Raw genomic sequence first — 21,099 nt, 5'->3', positions numbered from 1 at the left:
CATCTTCTGTTCTGTCTGGGTATAGCTCAACAGAGCAGTTTAGGAGCCAGCTTGGTGTCTTTCTGGAAAAATGTGTTTGATTCCAAACTTCAGTGCAAGCAGGGATTTGCTGATTTCATTTATGCTGAGCCTTATTTCTGAATGCTGGGGCCCTGCTTGCTTTGTCCTAACACGGTGGAATTTTCTCTGTGGGGAAACTTATACTGCTGACTCACTGCATCAACTCAAAACAGATTTATGTTTACAAAGGAAAAAAACCACCACCCTTTTCTTTCTTACTTTTCTCTAGTAATATATTGGATTTGTTATTCCTACAGAATACCTCCTATCTCCTGGAACATGCTGCAGCCCACAGATCACATAGGAGCTCGCTTTGAGCTGGGTGGTTCAGACACAGCTTTCTATGGAGCTGCTCTCAGCTGGTGCAGCTCAGACATAACTCAAAGGTGCTGTAATTTCCAGGCTACCAGAGCCTGTTTTCCTCACCATGGAGCTGTGTTCCCTGTCCTCCCACATGGCTGTGAGTGTGGCAGGACACGGAGACTCCTCAAGTTTAATCTTGACCTTGTTCACATGGTCCCATCAAACCCAGCATCGCCTTTGGCCTGTCTGTCCCATTGGCCCACCAAGGATACTTTTTCTGTATTTCCCTGTGTTTCTTTAATGATTCGATGTACAAACATTCAACATTTACACTGTATTTCACCTCTACAAAACTACGGTACTTTCATTTTCAAAATAGAGCACAGGTTAAAGGTTCTGGAATTGCACAATTTGGGCAAGCAGCTGCTGAGCAGCGCTGCCATGTTCTGAACACGCTGGAGTCTGTGTCACTGTTCACTATTTTATTAAACCCTCGGCTTGTAATTGAGGAAAAGAACCACGGGATACACTGACTTTGCTGAATAGGCAAGAAAATCTGAACACCCTTTCTAAGGAACGAGAAGACAAAAAGACGGCTCTGCTGTTTAACACAGCGCTATTTTATGGGCCGGAGGGTGAGGGGCATGAGGGGATGGGGTGGGGGGGGGCGCGGGGAGGGCGTGAGGGGCTGGCCCCGCCCCCTGCCGCTCCCTACCGCCCCCTACCGCCCGCAAGGCCCCGGCAGCCTCCGCAGCGCCCCTGGACAGACACCCGTTGAGACCCCGCCCACATCCCAACGGCCTGCCCGCAACCAGCCAATCAGCTGGCACTTCCTGCAACCCCGCCGTCCAATGACAGCGCTCCACGAAGGGCAGCGCCGTTGGGGGCGTGTTTAGAGGCGGGCCGGATGTTGATCGGCGGTCATATCAACCAATCAGAACGCAAATCTGATGGCTGGGCGGGCAGACGGGCGCGCTGCGCGCCAATGGCAGAGGCTGAGCGCCGTGAGGCGGGGGTGGGGCTGGCGCGCGGCAGATAGGCGGGCGGCGGCGGGCGCGCGGGCACGTGACGGAGGTGAGGGGAGCCCGGCGGCGGTGGCCGGGGCGGCGGAGGGTGAGTGTGTCCGTCTGTCCGTCCGTTCCCTCCCTCACAGCCGCTGCGGCTCCGGAACATCGGGGTGGGGGAGCGGGGAATGGACCCGCCCGCGGCGTGAGGCGGTGGGGGAGCCCGGCCTGTCGTGGGGCGTGCGGCGGGGCGCTGCTGGGCCCTGGGGGGTGGGCGGCCCGTGCGTGCTCCCGGCCCCATGCCGGGGGTGGGAGGAGGCGGGGACCCCCCGGAGCCTGGGCGGGAGGGACGGCCCGGGGAGGCCCCTGAGGCCGGGGGCGGGCGCGGGGCTGCGGCGGTGGCGCCGGGTCCCGCCCGGCACCCGCAGGGCTCGGAGCGGCCTGGGGGGAGCGGCGGCTCTTCTGGTAAGTTCTGGGAGCGCCGCTCCGGGCGCCGGGGCCGCGTGGTGGGACCGGGAGGGTTTAGGTTTTATCTGGCTACGTGTTCCATGTCGGAAATAATCTGGAACGTGCTCCCCGTGAAGCTCCGCAAAGGGCGGTCGGGGGTGGGTGCAGAGCACGGCGTGGGCCTGGCTGGGGCTGTGCGAGGGGAAGGAGAAGCCTCTGGAAGGGGGGAGCTCATGGCGCGGAGCTGGAGTCCCAACAGGTGAAGTGCAGGCGAGGAATCTGCAGCAGGAAGACCTGAGAATTTAAAGGAATCGAAATGCCTGCTTTGGTTTTTGACCCCCAAATATCGTTCGCGTTGGGTGTCTTTAAAATAGTGTATAAATGACATCTCACTTCTCATTTCTGGCTGAAGATTGTGTTGTGTGCTTTTAAAATAAAAAAAGCCCCCACATCTTTGAATTAAAGCATGTACAGTTCACTGCTTTCTTATCTGTACTGATTTTAAAGTGTGAACTTTCACATTCAGGTTTCTGATTCAGAACTTTCTAGGCTACAGAAAGAGAAATGCTGCAGGTGATTTGGCTGTGAGGGGAAATGGACATGTAGTAATGGCAGTAGTAATGGTGAAGGTCCAGACCTCAAGATGGTCAATGTTAACATAATTAATGCTGCAGAGCTTCTGCAGATCATCGTGGAAAACTCTTTCTGGAACTTATTTAGAGTATGTTAGATGTCTGAATACTGGTCTCTAGGCACGTAATGTATTTCTAAATGTAGTGTGTTGACTTCACGTTGTCAAGTAAGCATGGTTATCACATGGGTTTTATGGGGCAGTCTTGCACGTTGTGATTTTGGTTGTTGCTAAAGTACTGCAAAGAGATAGCAGAACTATAATAATGTATGAGCTAATGCAGATAAAATAATGGTTAAATATAGGTTGGTGTATATATTACTCTATGTTCACACTGAGGTGCCTGACTTCAAAGACCACTTTATTCTTAATTTGGCTGTATTTGATGGGCTTATGCAAAACATTTAATTAAACTGGGAAAAGGTCCGAGTAAAATTTGGTGTTTGTATTAACTTCTAGTATTTCTAGTTTAAAAAAACATTATGAAGAAGATACTTGTGTATCTTTTTGGGAGCAACTGCCCTCCTAGAAAGGGAATCTAGTGTAAAATAGTAAGAAAGTTTTGAAATTCCATCAGTTTACCCTCTCATGTGGTGTGCTGTAGCACTTTCCCCTGAGTAAATGAATAAATCCTTTACAGAGAATGCACTGAGACTTGTCCTTAGCTCCATCTTTTACTTCTTTTTCTGGCCTTTGATTTTCTGCTTCTGGTAGTAATCATGGTGGCAGCCTGTTCTTGCTGGAACCAGTTCTGTAGCAGGGCAAACTTGCATTGATTTCTAGGTGTGGTGGTATCAAAGATCTTGGGGTCCCTCCAGATCTGCCCCCACTAATATAATTTTCCCAGCAGCCCATCTGTTTTATGAGGTCAAAAAGCTTCATGGTTCTGTCTTACCCTCCAAGGACTTGCAGTTCTGCAGGAAGGATATCTGTGCTGACAAACAGTATCTGCTTTTTGCTTCTGTACTGGATCTGCACTGTTGTACATTATTTTTAGAAACTGGCATATTTGAAATGCCTATTAAAAGCAAGCTTTGTTGCTGTCCCTTTTCACACCTAATCCCTTGCCTGGTTTGTGCTCTCTACAACCCAAACAGGAGGCAGCTTTTTTGTGGGGATCCCCAAGAGAGGGATCTGGCTAATCCTTTCCAGGAGACTTCTTCCTCATGTAGAAATATATCCCAGCCACTCCTTACTGAAGGGAAGAAAGAAAAAGGGGGGGGGTGTAGGAAGGTATGGAGAGTATGGAGAGTTCTTGCCTCTCCTCTCTTGTTAGTAAGGTGGGTTTTCTTTAGCCTTGTCTGCTGTTCTTTGAGTTATGATGTTTAAGGCAGAATCTTCACAATACTGGAAGCTGTCCAGCTGAAAAACAGTATTTCAGAGGAAAGAGTGCTGTCTGCATTATGAGTTGCTGTATATACATGAACATAATTTTATTATATCCCCTTCAGAGGGGTGCTGAGGCACTGTACTGGCTGTTGAAATGACAATATTTGGCCACAGTTTTCAGCTTCACCGTGGTGTCCATCCCCCAAATCTGCCTACAGACAGATCAGGCAGGTGCAGGTCACAGACCTGCGCTTGAAACTGTGGTATTGAGCTGGCTCTGCTGCCAACAGCTTTAGTTCCTCTGTCCTTGGCTACTTACTTTCACTGGTACTGCTACATCTCTTTTTGCTTTTGCTGCTGGCTTGGCCTGGGGTATTGATTCAGGGTTAAAATAACAGAAGGCAGAAGGACTTGGAGCCATCTTAAACCAGCGGCTGGTTCATCATGAGCCTGTGTAAACAGTTACCCTGGCACCGCAGAGGAGGCAGGATGTGCAGGGCAGAGGGATTGTGAGATGCAGAGGAGATTTCCTCTGCTCTTCAGTAGTTCTGACTCTAGGAAATCAGTGCACGGCCAAGTGGGGTAACCGAGCCTTTGCTCAAAACCACAGAACTCTCATTTGAGAGGGAAAATGTATATCTGTGTCTCAGCCTTTCTGTTCTTGTCTCTTTGCAATTATTTTTGTGTTGTGATGAATCGTCTTTATGTTGACTTGAAATGTTTCTTGCCCAGTTCTTGCCTTGCATGAGGCGTTGTGCTTGTTTTCACTGGTGTGCCTCTGCTGCGAATGCCCCACTGGAACCCAGTGCTGGCAGCACAGGGCTTGGCCAGCGGGATTTGTGCTGCCTTTGCTTAAGTCACTCAGCTGAGACTTCAGGTACTGCTGAAAGAGAAACCACTGATGCTCATCCAGTTAAATTGCATAGGTGTTGTTTGTAGTAAGTGCCTTGTTTTCATAGGATCTATTCAGTCTGACTCTTTAATTATTTTTTTTAAAGAGCAAGTAGTAAACCAGATAGCCAGTAGCCATTCAAATGTAGTTATACATTCTGAAATATTCTGTATTGTGAACTGGCTTGATGAACCACTGAAATAGATTAGTAACCAAGGAGATGATTAAACTGGTTTTGCAGGCTCTGTTTGACCTGACAGGGGAGTTACTAAACAGTTTGTTCTGCAAGAATGATAACAGAGGGCTTGAGGATCCTTCCTATGGGCAATTTCACTCTTCCAGGGGACATGTATGTTAGGGAGAATAGTGACAACTGTCTGTTGTATGAGTGCTTCCAGTGTTGTACCAATAATAAAGGAGAACTTTCTCCTTTATGCCCAGAAAAAGGGGAATTCTAAATCAAAATTAATCTTTGAAGATACATGACTCTCTTGAAAGCCTTGAACTGTAGCAATCACTTAATCCTTTATGGTGGGAGTTGTGCTTTTGGGGTAAGATCCTGATTCTGTTTCTGAATCTCACTCCAATTTAGTTTTGATTTTACTTTGTGAAAAAGTAAAGTCTGTAGTACAGCTGTTTGAGGAGACTCTTTCCAGCACTCTGCTATAGATCTTACAAATACTGGGGTGAAATGTTTCAGCCTTTTGGCTCCCAGGTGCTCAAATGTCAGCTCAGAAGTTTTCTGGGGTAGAAGCTGGCCCTGGTGTGTGCAGGGAGAACAAGTCATCTGTAGCACTGACAGTCTCAAACTCTGGGATTGCAGTAGCTTCCCCTTCAATCTCAGTGCTGTGCCAATGTCTGCAAGTGACTGAGGACTCTCTTTTTAAAAAGTACATGGAGTTATCTCTGACTTGAGACGTTGTTATGGTGAAAATGATGCTTACCCTGAAGTAGAATGGAGACGTCAGAAGCTCTCACCTGTTATGAAAGTGTTCCTTTGTTAATGGCTTTTGGCAATTGCATGATCAGAAATACACCAACCTGCAGAAATGCTGCACAGTTTAACCTGAAGAAGGGAGGTGCAGGCAGAGCAAAAAATGGCCAAGGATGGTAATTGCTTGGAAATTTAAGGAAGAAGTCAGATCATAATAGAGTAGGTGAGAGTGTCTGTAGGTTAGACTGTGAGGTGGCCAACTGAACACCTGTAGTTGCCAGCAACTTAAAGTCCTACTGGAAAATTGATTTATGCCTGTTTTGTGTAAAACCTGAGTTGTATCTCTCCCCCTCCCTTCCTCTTCTATTTAGGAATAACCTAATTTACTAGGGCATAATTGTGTTTATGTTGTGTCCCTAAGGATTGTGTAAAGTGAATTTGAATTTTTTTCCTGTAGCAGTACATCCATTATGGGTAGAAATAGCTTTTTAAATGTCGAAATTGTGTGCCTCACTTAAATTGCTCTTCTGAGAACATAGTGCTTTTTTTCCTATAATTTAGCCAGCTTTTTATATTGTTTCAGGTTAAACAGAATGAGGAATTTGGCATTATAACTGGCAGGTTGCAGAAGAAGCTGCCAGCCTGTACTCAAGGTATATGAATGGTAGCTTATGTTGAATTTGGGACTGATTTAATGTGTAGGAAATGTCCTGAGCAGCTTTCTGCAGGGATATAAACTTGTGCAACTGCTTGCCAATGATTGTAAAGAGGTAAGGACATGAAACTGGATTAGCTTCTCTTCAGACTTTTTAGCTTTTTTTTTTTTTTTTTTGGTGAGGGGTGATGAAGCTTCCTTGGTAACTTGTCCATGAAATACTTCCTTGAAATAAATGAGGTTCAGCAAGGCCTCCAGTTCAGACAGAGCATGAGCTGCTCAGTGTGGCAGGGCAGATACCTGTGGCTGTGCCAGGAGCACACACGTGCAGCAGCATTCTGCTGTCTGCTTTCACTGAGATGCTTTGACAGAAGAATTTCTGAGGCCACGTGCCTTTGCCACTTGGGTGTGAGCATTTACCAAAGTCCATTTGCTGCTGACAAATCATTTCAAAGGGTTGTAGTTGAGGTGGGATTGTGAAGTAGGTAATTATTACATATGGAGTCAGTACTGGCAGGAAAGTTGTGGGGGATGATTTAATTCCTTCATCAAAACTTTCGTGCTGGTTGGCTACTGGTGAGATTATTAAAGGATTACTTGCATGCTAAACTGTTAATACCCTTTGCACAAGGTTGGGAGGAGGGGTGCAGAAACTCCTTCCTTTTAGGAAAGAATTGGCTCATTTTTAACTTTGGTATATTTTTAAGATTAACTTTGTCATATCACTTTCCAAATCATGACATGCTCATTCTATCTGCATAGTATTATTTGAAAGCAGTTATAAAACTGTATTATCTTCCTGAATTTAGTTCTATTTTAAAAATATTTAGTGAAGCCCTATTGGTAAGGTGAGACACAATGAAACCCTTTCCATGGAATGGTGTTTTTGTGCCATTTCATCCATGGTTGCTTCAGTCACACGGGGCACATGCAGAGTTCTAAAGATCACTTTTCAGATGAAGCTTCAGGCTCTTGTTTCTGTATTGCTCTTATGCTGCTGGATATGAGTTTATTCAAAGAACACATTATCTGTGCAAGAAGAATTTGCAGCTCCAAGGGTACTGATGTCTGCTTGACCCTTTTCAGTCCTTGGTTTTGTGTTGTGGCTCTCACACTAATAAGAGCTGTTTTGAGGTCTGAAACTATTTTCAGTTTTGGCTGTACACTGTGCATTAAGCAAACAAGCTTTGCTCATATATAACAGCCCTTGGAAGTTTTTGTCAGCTATCCCTTCTGGAATGATTGTCCTTTTGGCTCAGAGGTGTTTGGGTGCAGTTGCCTGAACTGAGTGGGGGAGGTCTCTGCACATGCATTTGGACCATAATCCTCAAGGCCATCACTATTGTTGAAAAACTGGCTGCAATTGCTGTTCCTGTAGTGACAAGCTGGACGTGACCTCAGCTCAAATCTTTAAAATACAATTTTGTTGTAGTTATAAAACCCCAGGTATAAAGTTTTAAAATCCTCTCTGTCAATAGCGGTAAGTTAAAGAATAATCTAAGAATGGTAGATCTAGTATGCAGTGTAGTCTTGGAAAATTGGATAATGCTGATAAGCTTTTGAGAGTGTGAACTCTTTTAGTTGCCTAAACGTGCATTGGAAAGTTGAAAGTTTGTTTCCTAGCATGATGTCAAACCCCTACAGGCACTGTTAACTCTGCTTGAGTTGTGTTTGAAAGTCTGCAGGGCTGCAGTGCGAGGTAGGAATGCAAGGGAAGGAGGGAGGGGATGTTTGGTTTTATGCTTGTTTTCAAAAAAAGTTCAGTCTCAGTTATACCTCTGGTTTTGGGAGGAAAATTTGGAGTGGGATTCAAAGGAGAAAAGATGAGCAAGGCACAGGTTGTTGTTGTGAGGGTTTTGGGCAGATAAAACTGAGCAGGGTTCTGGGAATGTTGCCTTCTCTATCAACCCAAAGAGGCAGTGATCTTGTCACTTTTCTAGGAGGAAAGTCAAATTGAAACCCATTTTACTTACAAGGTATTTTAAGCTACAGCTTGCCATTATCTATCCTGTTTTAGGTGCGACAATGTGCTGAGCACCTTATGAATTAGTTTAGGTGTGATATTTTAGTTCTGTAAGACTCCAGTTAACAGCTACTCTTTCCTTGGTCATCTTGTTAAATTAGAGATTGAGAGAAGGGAATTGAATCAAGTGGAAGTTTCCAGGAGCTGCAACTGCTTGTAGGCATCTGCCAGTAGTAGCAATGACTGTTGGCAATAATTCTACAATAAAACCTGGGGAAGGGGTTTGATTATTGAAAACACCAGAGCTCTGCATTTAAAAGGACAAAAAATATATTGAACAGGAGATGAAGATTGAGTACTCTGAAAAATTACTATTTTTGAATAAAATAGAGAATTTTATTCCAATTTCTGGACTGAATGGAAGCTTGAGTTCCTGCATGGTGCATTTAAAGTCCTTCATAAGCATGAAATGGATTTTCTTTTTAGGCTTTTACAGCCACATATGTTATGGTGTCATGTGTGTCTGCTGTCCTGCTTGTGGGCTGTGACAGTGTAAGAGCAAAATTATGACACTTCTGCATGATCTGCAGAACGTGTACATGTGGTTCTCCACTGAGTTAATATCTGTTTGATATTAAATACTTAGCTTTATGTTGTGTTCTTTCCCAGCTTTTAGAGCTGTCTCAGGCAGGTGTTGTAAATAACAGAGCTGGAGAGAGAAGTTTGCACTTCACCTGTTGCCTTGGATGCTCTGATTTGTACTGAGAAGCCTCGTGTGGCTCTGTGTGCAGCGCTGGCTTCACCACTCTGCTTGTCCTGTTTATTCAGAACATGGAGCTGAAATGGCTGCTGTGTGTGACCCTGCTGGCCCTCGGCATCCTTGCTCTCCAGGCACATGATACAGATGAAGACAATGATGCTGATGATGTAGTTGATATTGAGGATGACTTGGATGATGGTATTGAGGATGTAGAAGAGTCAAAGTCTGAAACAAGCAGTGCTCCTCCAGCTCCAAAGGTTTGACATAGAATTCCTTTAAACAATTGAATTAGTGCTTGTGTTTTGGTTAATGGGAGTCTGATCAGAGTTGTCTTTATTTTCTTAGCCTGTTGTAATGTTATAAAAGATGTTATCTAGGAGTAGGGCTTGGAATTAAGGTTGGCTGCTTTGTTCCTGTTTTCATGTCCCTCATGTTCTTCCAGAAGACTTACATCACGGATTTCAAGAATACATCTGAGTATCAGGAGTCATTGCTAAAATTTCCAGTTAGGTATATACTTGAGGTTTTGTTGCAGACAAGAGCACAACAACTTGGCACAGGCAGCAATATTTATGTAATTTCTGTGTTTATGCTTCAAGAATGTCCAGGTGAGCTGTACTTGAATGTAGGAGGGAGTGTGAGCTTTACATGCCTGTATTTCTGTAGAATAAAGAATGTGTCTTGAAAGGTGCATAAATGCCTCCCTTTTCCAATAGGTTACTTACAGGCCCCCTGTCCCAACTGGTGAAGTGTATTTTGTGGAATCTTTTGATAAAGGAACTCTGGATGGGTGAGTATAAGCTGAAGGATGATTTGGTACAGCAAATAGTGTAAAATGTTGGTGGAAGGCAATGAAACCCTCCCTGCAGAACTTGTACTGTTCAAAACTAAATCAAAGGGCCCCTGTTCAGTTGGGCTTAGAGTAATGACTTTTTGAGGCTAGATATTCAGGTGCTGAGTTAAACCAGTATTTCCTTAAGTTCTAGTAATAAAGGGGAGGTGAGGCCATTACATGTGGCTTTTTTACTTTCCTGGGGTGATGTGAGGATGGTAAGGTGCTACTTCTGTGGGGGCTTGCTTTGTTTTTTACAGGAGTGAGGTACTTGCTCATGAGACCATGGTCCTACCTTGGACTGGGAAGTAGCAAACATAGAAAAGTTTGTGGGCTTGGAAACAGAACTCTTCAGGGGATCAAGATTCTGGGGTGTAGTCATGAGACAGCAAGGGCTACCTTATCTTAAGGGCAGGATTTTTAGTGTGTGATTTTTACAGTTTTCTAACCATTGAGTGTCTGTCTTCTAGGTGGGTCCTTTCCAGAGCCAAGAAAGATGATACAGATGATGAGATTGCCAAATATGATGGTGAGTCCAACCCAGGTTTTGAATGATAAATGTTTCTGATGCTGTTTGTCATGTATGAAAAAGAGGTGCAAGTCTTTCTTTGCTGTTACTCAGCTAAAATTATATTCACTGAAGAAAATGAGAGGGATGTTTATATACCTGGCTAATAATGTAAAATGTAGTTCTAATTTAAAGAAAATATCAATTCAGAAATTTTAAGATAAATGAGTGTTTGATCAATTTCCTCCTCAGGTAAGTGGGAAGTCCAAGACATGAAGGAAACAAAGCTTCCAGGAGACAAAGGGCTGGTAATGGTTACCAGAGCCAAGCATCATGCAATTTCCTCCAGACTTTCCAAGCCATTTGTGTTTGATACCAAACCCCTTATTATACAGTAAGTAAAGAATAATTTGATATTCTGTTGATTCCAGGGTGACATGATAGCAAGCTGAGGTTAATTCCATAACTGAGCTTTTGTTGACTGGGGCTCTAGATGACCCCAGATGTTGTAACATATTATTACACTGTTTTGAGTAAGAGTAAAATAGTAACCCAGCTTCCCAAAGTGGGGAGTTAGTAGCTGCATGGGTCCTTCTGAAGGCTGGAAAAGGAAGAAGTCTCTGCAAACTAGTCTTGGTAACCTGTCTTGTGGCTTCAGTTGGCTTGATTTAATTGTGGTAACAAGGTCAGGCAACTGACTTTTGTACTGCTAATTGTGGAAGTCCTTGTCCTTTTGAAAGAATGCTGGCCTGTAAGTAGGTCAGGGCACTTTCTTCTACAGTAAACTACCCCCTGTTTCTGAGGAGAAGTGGACAGAGGGGTAAAGATGCATTTGTTTCCTCCTTCCTGTGTCCTAGTTCATTTGCCATGGAAGATGAACACCTTACATAGGTCACAACTGTTGCAGAAGAATCTACTTGCATGTATCTTAGACTGACAAGTCAGGGGAAAAACATAATTCAGTGAGAACAGTTGAGTTGTGCACTATTAGTGATGTTATCAATTTTAAACAAAGAGTAAATTAATTTGTATTTGCACAAGATAATGAATTGGTCACTTTGCTTTGCACTGTTTAGTTTTGGCTCAAAATACTAGGCTAAAAATAAAGCCCAGTGGTCATCCACTCCAGCTGCTGGCATTGTGAGAGGATCAAGCTTACTTAGCTTATTCCTGACAGAGATGTTTTGCCTTTTTCAGGCTCCTTGGCATCCCTAAATACTGTTGTATGCTTATAACCCTAAAGGGGCTTCTCCTAAAATCCAGTTGTTTTTGCTTTGTAGTCCTGCAAACTGAGTTGTCTCTCTACTGTAGTAGTTGTGGGGAAAATAATTGGTTTGCCTCAATCCCTGTTGAAGTGTCACATACTGGAAAGCTTTTTCTTCTTCCTCTCTACTTCTAGGTCATTATTGTTTAGGCCAGCACTCAATTTCTTTAATCTCTTCTGTCAGGTTATTTCTTATAAATCCTCAATTTTTAAACTGTTTCTCAGGCTCTTGTGAATATTCTCTTAGTCCTTTTTTCTGTCTGTATCTATATGATGGTATCTTTAATATTCACTGGATAAATGATTTAAAGCAAACAACAACAAAGCAGTGTTACTGTTAATTTGTACTGACAAAATTGTAATTGTGTATTGCAAAAATAATTTTTCCTCGTGTATAACATGTACTCTCCCCTCTTCTATCCAAAACTAAAATTAGGTATGAAGTAAACTTCCAAAATGGAATAGAGTGTGGTGGGGCCTATGTGAAATTGCTTTCAAAAACCCCTGAGCTGAACCTGGTGAGTAATGCTCCTACTTTTGGGTATTAGCTGGGAAAGAACTTGAAGTTTTTTCACTTTGCTTCTTTCTGAAGAAACCTTTTTAGTGAAGGCAGTGGGGCCTGATTGCCCAAGTACTTTGCACTCAGCATTTTCCAGTGCTTTCAGTTGGAGAGGATAAGTACTGAAATGTGACGGCCTCTTGAGTGCAAACTGAAGTTCCCTAATAGCTGAGCAGTTGTAGACCTTTGCCAAACTCTGCAGTGCCTCAGATTTCCCTGGGTTCTAGAATGAAAAAGGAGGTGCCTGGGAGAGTGGCCAGCTCCTAAGGCCCAAGGGCTGCATTTTGTCCTCTGACTGAAGTGGTTTAGCCTGTTCAGACAAAGCTGAACTGCTGGGTAACCTTGTGTGGGCTCTTCTAGCCTATGGGTTTACTTTAGCCATTTTCCTTTTGTCACTTGTTATCCATCCTTCTTTTTTGTGCAGTCTCATTGGAGTTGTATTATTAATACAATTTCCAAACTATTAAAAAATCTCCGAAACAGCCACAAACACCCAGAAGACAGCTTGGCTGCCTAATCAGATTCATGTGTGCATTGAATTTTCAGATAACATTAGCAAGAACAAATGGACTTGCAGAGTTCAATGATGATTATATCCAGTTAGAGCATAGATTGAGGCATACCCCAGTTCATAAGTGTACACTAAATGCAGCTTGGCTTCACTTTTAGTGCTGCTTATCACTTGGTGTGAGAGGAACTCAGTGGCCTTGCTAGCCTTTCATTACTGCCAGTAGCTGATACTTGTAATTAATAACTTAAAATATTTTGTTGTAATGTAGAGATATACTTAAACATCGTGGGTGTCACACTAATATTTTGGATAACACCTGAGTAGCTGGTGTTTTCCACGTGAAAAGTGGAGCCCAAAGGTGCAAAATTAAATAGCTGGGATGGTTCTTAGCACATAATTTTTTTCTGGAGGCTTATATGAGGAACATAAGCTTTAGTGTGGAGACTTCATGAGTTTGATATTCACATTGCAGAATAGTTTTTAATGAATTGGGAATTTTTATGCCAGACAATGACTGAAGTTGTATTTCATGATAACGCAGGGAGTTATTGTGCTGTTTTATAGGATCAGTTCCATGACAAAACTCCATATACAATAATGTTTGGCCCTGACAAATGTGGAGAGGACTATAAATTGCACTTCATCTTCCGGCACAAAAACCCAAAGACTGGTAAATACGAGGAAAAGCACGCAAAGCGCCCAGATGCAGATCTGAAGACTTACTTCACTGATAAGAAGACTCATCTTTATACTCTAGGTATGGTGACTGCTGACTGTGTATATTAATAATTACTACATCTTCTTCACCAGAAGCTCAAAGTGAGCCAGATGAACAAGTGAATATTTGTCCCAATGCACCATACAAATAAAAACTGCTTGAAAGCTTTAAATGCAAAAACTGACTGTCGGTGCAAAGGTTGATTTCATCCTTCCAGGAAGTCTTGATTCATGTAAGAAAGGTCATGCAACTTAGTACTTAAAGGAGAACTGAATTTCAGGGCAGTTGTAAGTAACTTGAACTAAGTATGTTTGTAATAACTATCAGCTTGTATACACTGCCTGAATGCTGCCTCTGGGTAACATGGGGTATGCTAAGCTTTAGCTGTGGAGACATCATAGTTTTGTTTTAGTTTTGTTTGTATTTTTTTCTGTGTCCATGTACCAGACAAACTCAGGAGTTCTTGAAATAGTGTCTAGTATATTAGCTATCATCAAAATCTTTCAGGAAGTACTTAGGAGTGTCTCTGTCTTTTCCTACTACAGAGACAGCAGTAGATAAAGAAGTGAGATTAAAATCCTCTAAGTCAGTAGTAGGAGGTCTTAGTTTGGAGTAGAATGTGAGTATATACATTGTTACTACTAAAGCAATATTTCCTGTGCCAAAGTCAACTTGTTGTGGTAACTGCTAAATCACTTTACAAAGCTCCATGCTTTTAACACATGTAGGACTTCTGCCAGGAGTCTGCCTTCTCACAGGGTGAGATGTGGTGCATCATCAGTAGTTGTACTTTGGTGTAAGGAGAACGGTTCTTAGCAGTTCTTTAAAGCAGTTGATGGGTAGGTGGTAGCTTGGGTTTTACAGTGATGCTTTATGACTCATGCTTTGTGTAGTACATGCAATGACTACATCAACTTTTTTTCCTTACAGTCTTGAATCCTGACAATAGTTTTGAGATACTGGTTGATCAAACAGTTGTCAACAGTGGGAATTTGCTGAATGATATGTCACCTCCTGTGAATCCACCCCGAGAGATTGAGGACCCAAATGACCAGAAGCCTGAGGACTGGGATGAGAGACCAAAAATCCCAGACCCAGATGCTGTTAAACCAGATGACTGGTAAGGGGTGTTGGACGGGTGGAATTGAGGGAATCCTTAGCCCCATAATTTTGTCTTGATCAAAATTAGTAGTAGTACTTCACAGCTGGCACCTTGATATGCCATGAGGCACATATGTTAGGATTGCAAGGCAATTCCTTTCTGAAATCCTGGAGTGACTCTGACAGAAGGGAAGGTGGCTGGCTGTCTAGAGCAGTGGGCTGGTTCAAAGTCTGTAGAATTGTGCCTTGAGCTTAAGAACTTGTGTGTTGTCTGTGCTAACACATAATGCTCTGCCCTCAAGGGATGAGGATGCTCCTGCAAAGATTGCAGATGAAAATGCTGTGAAACCAGAGGGCTGGCTGGATGATGAGCCAGAATATGTAGCAGACCCTGATGCTGAGAAACCTGAAGATTGGTAAGTTTGCTACCTCTTGCAAATGGCAGCAATTATTTCATGACTTGGGTACTGACATTTGCAGTTCATTATTGCTTGCTGATGAAGTTGCTGTTCAGGCTGTTTTTCTCCAAAAGTAGAAGGCAGTGGTCTGAGCACTCATGTTCAGCATTCACCTCTGTGTTTTTCAACTCCTCTGTGACTGTAAGCAGAACAGGGCAGGGATGTTTACCTTGAAGTAGAACCTGCTTGGAAGGGGCAGTGGGGGAGGCTGTGGTCAGGGACTGGCTTTTGGTGATCTTCTGTGTTCACAGTTAGTCTTTGAAACCCTTGTTCCTTCTGCAGTATATTTATCTACAGACTTATGCTATGCAAAGTTTCAGTGTCTTCATTTAGCAGTAGGAATTTAGATTTTCCCAGAAATCAGACATTGAGTCGTATTCTGTATGAAGGCAAGGGGTGGATTTCAAAACTGAGTTTGCCTTTGCAGGGATGAAGATATGGATGGTGAATGGGAGGCACCTCAGATTGCAAATCCTAAATGTGAGACAGCTCCTGGCTGTGGTACCTGGCAGCGCCCAATGATTGACAATCCAAACTACAAAGGCAAATGGAAGCCTCCTATGATTGATAACGTGAACTATCAGGTTTGTGTTTTCATTGCTTAAGCTGGTGGCCAATAAAGCATCTCTCTCACAAAAACCAGAATGATTTAGTTTCAGCAGATGTAATTAGAAATTCAAGTGCAGTCACTATTGTGCTGTGTTTCAAGTGGACAGATTGGAAGTGCTTTCTTACCAGGCATCACTTCTTTGTATTGATTCCCAAAGACTGATGTGTTGCACCTGTAGATGTTGTAATTAAGTGCAATGGATTGTTACATCTCTCCATTCATAATGGGCTGAAAACGAAAATTTGTCTTCTAGTAGATGAGGCTGAATGTGTTTTGTCTTTTCTAGGGTATATGGAAACCTAGAAAGATCCCAAACCCAGACTTTTTTGAAGACTTGGAGCCTTTCAAGATGACTCCTGTCAGTGCTGTGGGACTTGAGTTATGGTCCATGACATCTGACATCTTTTTTGACAACTTTATTATCTGTACTGAGAGAGCTGTGGCTGATGATTGGGCCAGTGATGGATGGGGACTGAAAAAAGCAGCTGATGGTGCTGCAGAGGTGAGAGAGGAAGGTTTAATTGTGTGCTGTGCAGTGGAACAGTAGAAGCACCTCTGCTGTTCTCTGTCTCAGCCTTTGTCAATATAACCTGTATGTGCTAAGGCTGAGGGTTTTGCCAAACAGGTGGGAGCCTCAATTAATAATTACAGTGTGTTAATGGTTGCTATAAGTAACTAAGAGTACTCACTGCTCTCTTCTGAGATTTTGCTCTGATATTTGGACTGTTTAGCCTAATTATTCATTTTTAAGCTATAGGAAAAGTACTTGTGCAGGTTAGCTTGATTTTTTTTTTTCTTTTTTTTTTTAAGGTCTGAAATACAATGTTTAAAGTTGCAAAAAGCCTATTTGAAAATGTTGTAGCTTAAACTGAGCTGCCAGCTTGCTGTATGAGGTTGAATTTGACAGTTCTTTTGGTCTTACAGCCTGGTGTTGTGGGCCAGATGATGGCAGCTGCTGAAGAGCGTCCCTGGCTTTGGGTAGTCTACATCCTCACTGTGGCTTTGCCAGTGTTCCTCGTTGTCCTTTTCTGCTGTTCTGGAAAGGTAAATGCATTTCCTCTGATAATTAGCCTCAGGTTTAAAAGGATGTTCAGGAAAATGTGCCTGAATGTCACAAATAATGGCCTGGGTTTGTCATTGCCTTTCAGAAGCAGCCAAGTGCTGCAGAATACAAGAAGACTGATGCTCCTCAGCCTGATGTGGTGGATGATGAGAAAGAAGAAGAAAAAGATAAAGGAGAAAAAGAAGAGGAGGAGGAAGAGGAGGATGCAAATGACGAAAAGCTTGGTAGGTAAACTAGGTAATCTGAATGGTGTTCTCCCTGATAGAATAAACCAGCAGGATTGGCAGATAAGAAATAAAACCAATGGTGAATTGAAGATTAGTCAGGAAGGAGAATGTTTTGGGGGTTTTTTTTTGTAATTTTAATTTTTTTTTTCCATTTTCCCTTGAAGAGAAGCAGAAAAGTGATGCTGATCTAGGAAGTGCTAGTCAAGAGGAAGAAGAAGAGGAGGAGGAGGAAGACAGGAAACCTGCATCAGAGGTTAGAGTGCCTAATTTTTGAAGGAAGCTTATGCATTTTCTTTCCTAGGTTGTGTAGAACAGGCCTTACTGCAGTGTTAAAAGTTAACCTGGCTCATGTGACCCTCCCTCCCACTTCAGAACTTTAGAAAACCTAATCTCCCTGAAGAATAGGAATTGCTGGAATTGCTGTGGCTGACTTGAGCAGGCTTGGGCACCCTGCTAAAGGCACTGCTGTAGACCCTGCCTTGAGAGCTGCAGTGGGACTGCAGCTTCTTGAGGCAAAAGACTCACTCAGCTTCAAGTGCAGTCAGGATGTGACCTTGAGTGCTCTACTCTGACACAATGACTCAAAAATGGGTGGAGTGTTGCTTGAAGTTAAAGGATTCTCCCAGCAGCAGAAGCTGTTGAGCGCTCCCAACAAATGTACATCCACTGAAAACAAAGAATTTGCCTGTTTGCCACAAAGTACTTTAAGCAGTAGGTCCTTTCCAAAACTGAATTCTAATGTAAAAGTGAAAGTGGATTATTTTTCATAGATTTTCTCAAAATAGTTACGAAGGGTATATTTAGATTTTGTTTTATTGATGTTTACACAAATTACTTTCTTGCAGGAGGAGGAAACTGTGAATAGATCACCCAGAAACAGAAAGCCAAGGAAAGATTGAAAAAAGTCATAAGAACTTGATCTGTGATTTCTTTTTTTTTTTGTTGTTGTTTTCAAACATGGTTCTGGGAGAGGACCTTGGACACCTTACATTGAAACTTGGACAAACCTCAAGATTTCACCATCCACAGGTTCCAGTCACACGATCCAATGTAATGGAGTGTCTAGCAGTAAAATATTTGCAATCATCTGTTTTAAACAGCATCATTCCTGTAGAAAGAAAGCATTTAATATAATGGGCTGTGGATTTTGGAATGTAACATAACTAACCTTTTCATTTTTGGTTTTAAATATTCTTTTCTGTTCTTAAGTAGATTGGTAGAATTTTTCCAGTCTCAAACCTTGGCTTAATTTAATATATTAATTAGTGAAATATAACAATGAATCTTGAAAGTGCTAGGTGATAAAAATGCAGTTTTGTAACTAGTTTTTTTTACAAATATGTAAATTCCTAAATGCACCAGTGTCTTTATACCCCGAAAATTTGGTAATTGTTCGAAGAAAAGTTGTCAATGCATTTGACAACACCCCTGCCCTCAAAAGAAAAGACAGCTGGGGGGAGATGTATGGGGAAACCAATAGTGAAACTCTCTAATCAATCAACTTCATTCTTTTGGGGGGAGGGGGAGGAGGAAGAAGGGGTGGAAGGAAGGGGTTAGGCAGTCTAGAAAATATATGCATACTGTGCATGGCTAAAGCCCTGTTAAATGTTGACAAACGATCTAGGATTTGGAGTGGGTCATCTTAATGTGGCATTTAATCCTGCAGAGTTTGCAGACAACCAGGTTGATTTGTTCTTGAACTCTTTTTGTAGAGCTGGGGGTTGCTGGGGAGGTGTGGTTAGGCTACTTCCCCCTTTGCCCTATGTTCAGCCACCGGTGTTTTCCTCTCTGTGACGATACAGCTCTTCCTGAGAGCAGCTTTGCCTCAGCTGCTGAAGCACTTCACGTTCAGCTCATTGTCAAACTCGATTTCATAGCTAGGCCTGCTCCTTTCCAGGGTCCAAACACTGAGTAGGACAGTGTCCCATATCCTCTCACTGTTGTCACTGTATGTCTGCTGTAGAAATGGGGGAGGTAGGCAGGTAGACAAGTTCAAGTGAGTATTTGTAAAAGAAAAAAAAACACAACCAAGATGTCAGTATTGTAGGTGGGGAAGGAGCATGTGGAATCTCTTAACTGGTATGTGAAACTGTTTTAAGTCCTTTTATTTGCTCTTCATGTAATAAGTGCATTCTAAATTATATTGTGAATGTTAGGAAATTCCAATTCCAGCTGAATAAATTTTTTTAAAGTGTTGAGTCTACCATACTACACTGTTTCAAACACCTTTTTTTTTTTGTGGAATGCAGGTGAGCACTACAAGAGCATTACCTCTGAGGGTGAGATGGATGTAACTCATTACACTGTACCAAATATGTTTGCATTTGGATGTCTATGTAGATAAACTTTTGCCTTTGTTTAGAATGAAATTAAATGTCATGAAATTATTCTTCTTGCACTGAACTTAAACACTCCAGTGTTGTTTGGTCCTATGATAGGTATAGTGTGTGGAGTAGTTCCCAGGGGTTGTGGGGGGAAGAGTGTTCCAACTACCTTGCAAACAATCTAACCAATTACTAAAAGACTCTTGTTTTGGGTTTGTTTTGGTTTGTTTTTTTTTTTTTTTTTTGTAAAACACCTTTTGCTGCCTGTCCTTATGTTGTATCCCTTGGTTGTTGTGTTTGAAATATTAGTGATCACAAATGCATAGCAGGATTTCTTGATCTCTCTGCAGTGTACAAATAAACTATTGTAAGCAAGATACTGGAAGTAATTTCAGACTTCTGTTGGGAGCTATTGCATGTTTAGAATGCCTTTGCCTGTTGAACACCTGGTCAATACTGCTCCTTATTGCAAAAATAGCTTATACTCTGACATGGAAGATGTCATAGCTTAAGCATTGCTACTAGCTTGTTCTCAGGACTGTATTTTTACCAAGGAGCAGCTGCTATTTATGACTCTCAGTCCTTTGAGATGAAGTATATGTAAATGGTTTCAATTCAGCTAATGTTTTGAGCACAACATAAAAATTAATTAATCTAATGGTTTTTTATCTTAATATGCAAATTGCCTTAAACTCCCAAACAATCCCTGTGCATACATGTTCTTTCAAAAGCATCAAAAGTGAACTTGAGATCTGCTATCAGCTTTTAAATAGCATTATATTAAAGCTAATTGTAAATCTACATTTGCTTCTGCTAATTCTCCTGAAAAAGTCCTGTCTGCATGTTATGGCTTTTTTTGATACCATAGTGTATGCTTTAAATAATCACTACAATAAATGAAGACTTTCCAAAATGGATAGACAAGTTACTTTTTATCCTGTTTTCTGGCTTGGGTGCCTCAGTTTGACCTTAGCATTGCTCTAATTTTTAAAGTCTTGGAGGAAAAATACAGCTACCTGCTTATCCTCAGTTCATAAAGCATAGCTGTGTTTTTTAGAGTAGTGAAACTCCACCTGGCTGTAACCTGTGAGCTGTGTTTGGAACTGTTACAGATCCTGGAAGGTGTTTTTGGGCCTTTTGTGCCTGTGCAGCCAAGGATGGCAGCTCTGGACAAGGATGCTGAGCTGGAGGTGCTGTATCTGACAAGGGGGGAGTGTTGGGCTGAAATGGTGAATCAAAACAAAACCCCTGGGCTCTGACACACAAGGCAGGAGGGCAGAGAGCAGCTTTTCTGCTGGAGCCAGTGGTTGGTAGGGGCAGTGCTAGGTCAGGGTGCATCTAACCCACTAACCCCTGCCAGCAGCATCCCTGCGTGTGATCTCCCCTCGCTGCCTCCCTCAGTACTCGATTGTCACAGCTTGAGGCTGTGGCCTCTACTCTGCTATGAATGTCTGGTTTTGAGATGGACTCCTGTGCCTGAGGAGCGTTTCTTGCAACCGCTTGTACATGTCCATGGTTTTTTCTTACCCCTTCCTTACTCCTCCCTCACAAACTCAGCTCTTCCACTGAGGAGGGTACAGATGTGGGGCTTGTGACTCCTCTGCTCCACCTAGACTGATGGTTAATACCCTTCTTGCCTCGTGGTTTGTGAAAGGGGTTTTTGGTTGATTGGGTTTTTGTTTTGGTTTCTTTTATTTTTTTTTTTTTTAGTGTTGCTGGACACAACTACTGTGATTTCATGTCCATTTCAAACAGGTACTTGTAGAAGCAACTTGAAAATAAAAATGTAAAAACTAATCAATAAAGAAACTTAAATCTGGTTGGCTTTGTTTGTCTAATTAGCAAAGCTGGCTCAGCCCTCAGCAGGCTGAGGGTGCGGTGACCCGTGTCTCTCGCGGGTTTTGTCACTGCGGGGCCGAGCGGGTTCCGCAGCGGTGCCCGGGCCA

At 42.6% G+C, this 21,099-nt stretch overlaps 1 protein-coding gene across 2 annotated transcripts; it reads left to right on the top strand.

The window, feature by feature from the left end:
- Positions 1 to 1,356: 1,356 nt before the first annotated feature.
- On the top strand, positions 1,357 to 20,972 carry CANX (calnexin). 2 transcript variants are annotated; one of them, XM_005483643.4, is made up of 15 exons: positions 1,357 to 1,476; positions 9,047 to 9,235; positions 9,695 to 9,768; positions 10,281 to 10,339; positions 10,571 to 10,712; positions 12,019 to 12,100; positions 13,217 to 13,409; positions 14,301 to 14,490; positions 14,774 to 14,887; positions 15,357 to 15,513; positions 15,826 to 16,041; positions 16,464 to 16,583; positions 16,688 to 16,826; positions 16,994 to 17,082; positions 17,675 to 20,972. In XM_005483643.4, exons 2-15 carry the CDS (start codon positions 9,050 to 9,052, stop codon positions 17,726 to 17,728), a joined length of 1,815 nt encoding a protein of 604 aa, XP_005483700.1. In that variant the 5' UTR covers positions 1,357 to 1,476; positions 9,047 to 9,049; the 3' UTR covers positions 17,729 to 20,972. The 2 variants fall into 2 exon arrangements, with proteins under 2 accessions (XP_005483700.1, XP_026647213.1); XM_026791412.2 differs by lacking the exon at positions 1,357 to 1,476 and adding an exon at positions 1,700 to 1,832.
- The last annotated feature ends 127 nt before the right edge of the window (positions 20,973 to 21,099 follow it).

The sequence above is a fragment of the Zonotrichia albicollis genome, chromosome 15, assembly GCF_047830755.1.
Source record: "Zonotrichia albicollis isolate bZonAlb1 chromosome 15, bZonAlb1.hap1, whole genome shotgun sequence".
NCBI classification, from domain to species: domain Eukaryota; kingdom Metazoa; phylum Chordata; class Aves; order Passeriformes; family Passerellidae; genus Zonotrichia; species Zonotrichia albicollis.
The sequence above is the reverse complement of the archived record's forward strand: the minus strand, read 5'-3'. Positions and strand labels throughout refer to the sequence as shown.

Excerpts from the sequence above, each read along its gene's own strand:
- CANX (XM_005483643.4), top strand. The coding sequence starts at position 9,050 with ATGGAGCTGAAATGGCTGCTGTGTGTGACCCTGCTGGCCCTCGGCATC. Across the intron at positions 9,769-10,280 it reads GATAAAGGAACTCTGGATGG|GTGGGTCCTTTCCAGAGCCA; the intron begins GTGAGTATAAGC and ends TCTGTCTTCTAG. Across the intron at positions 12,101-13,216 it reads AAACCCCTGAGCTGAACCTG|GATCAGTTCCATGACAAAAC; the intron begins GTGAGTAATGCT and ends GCTGTTTTATAG.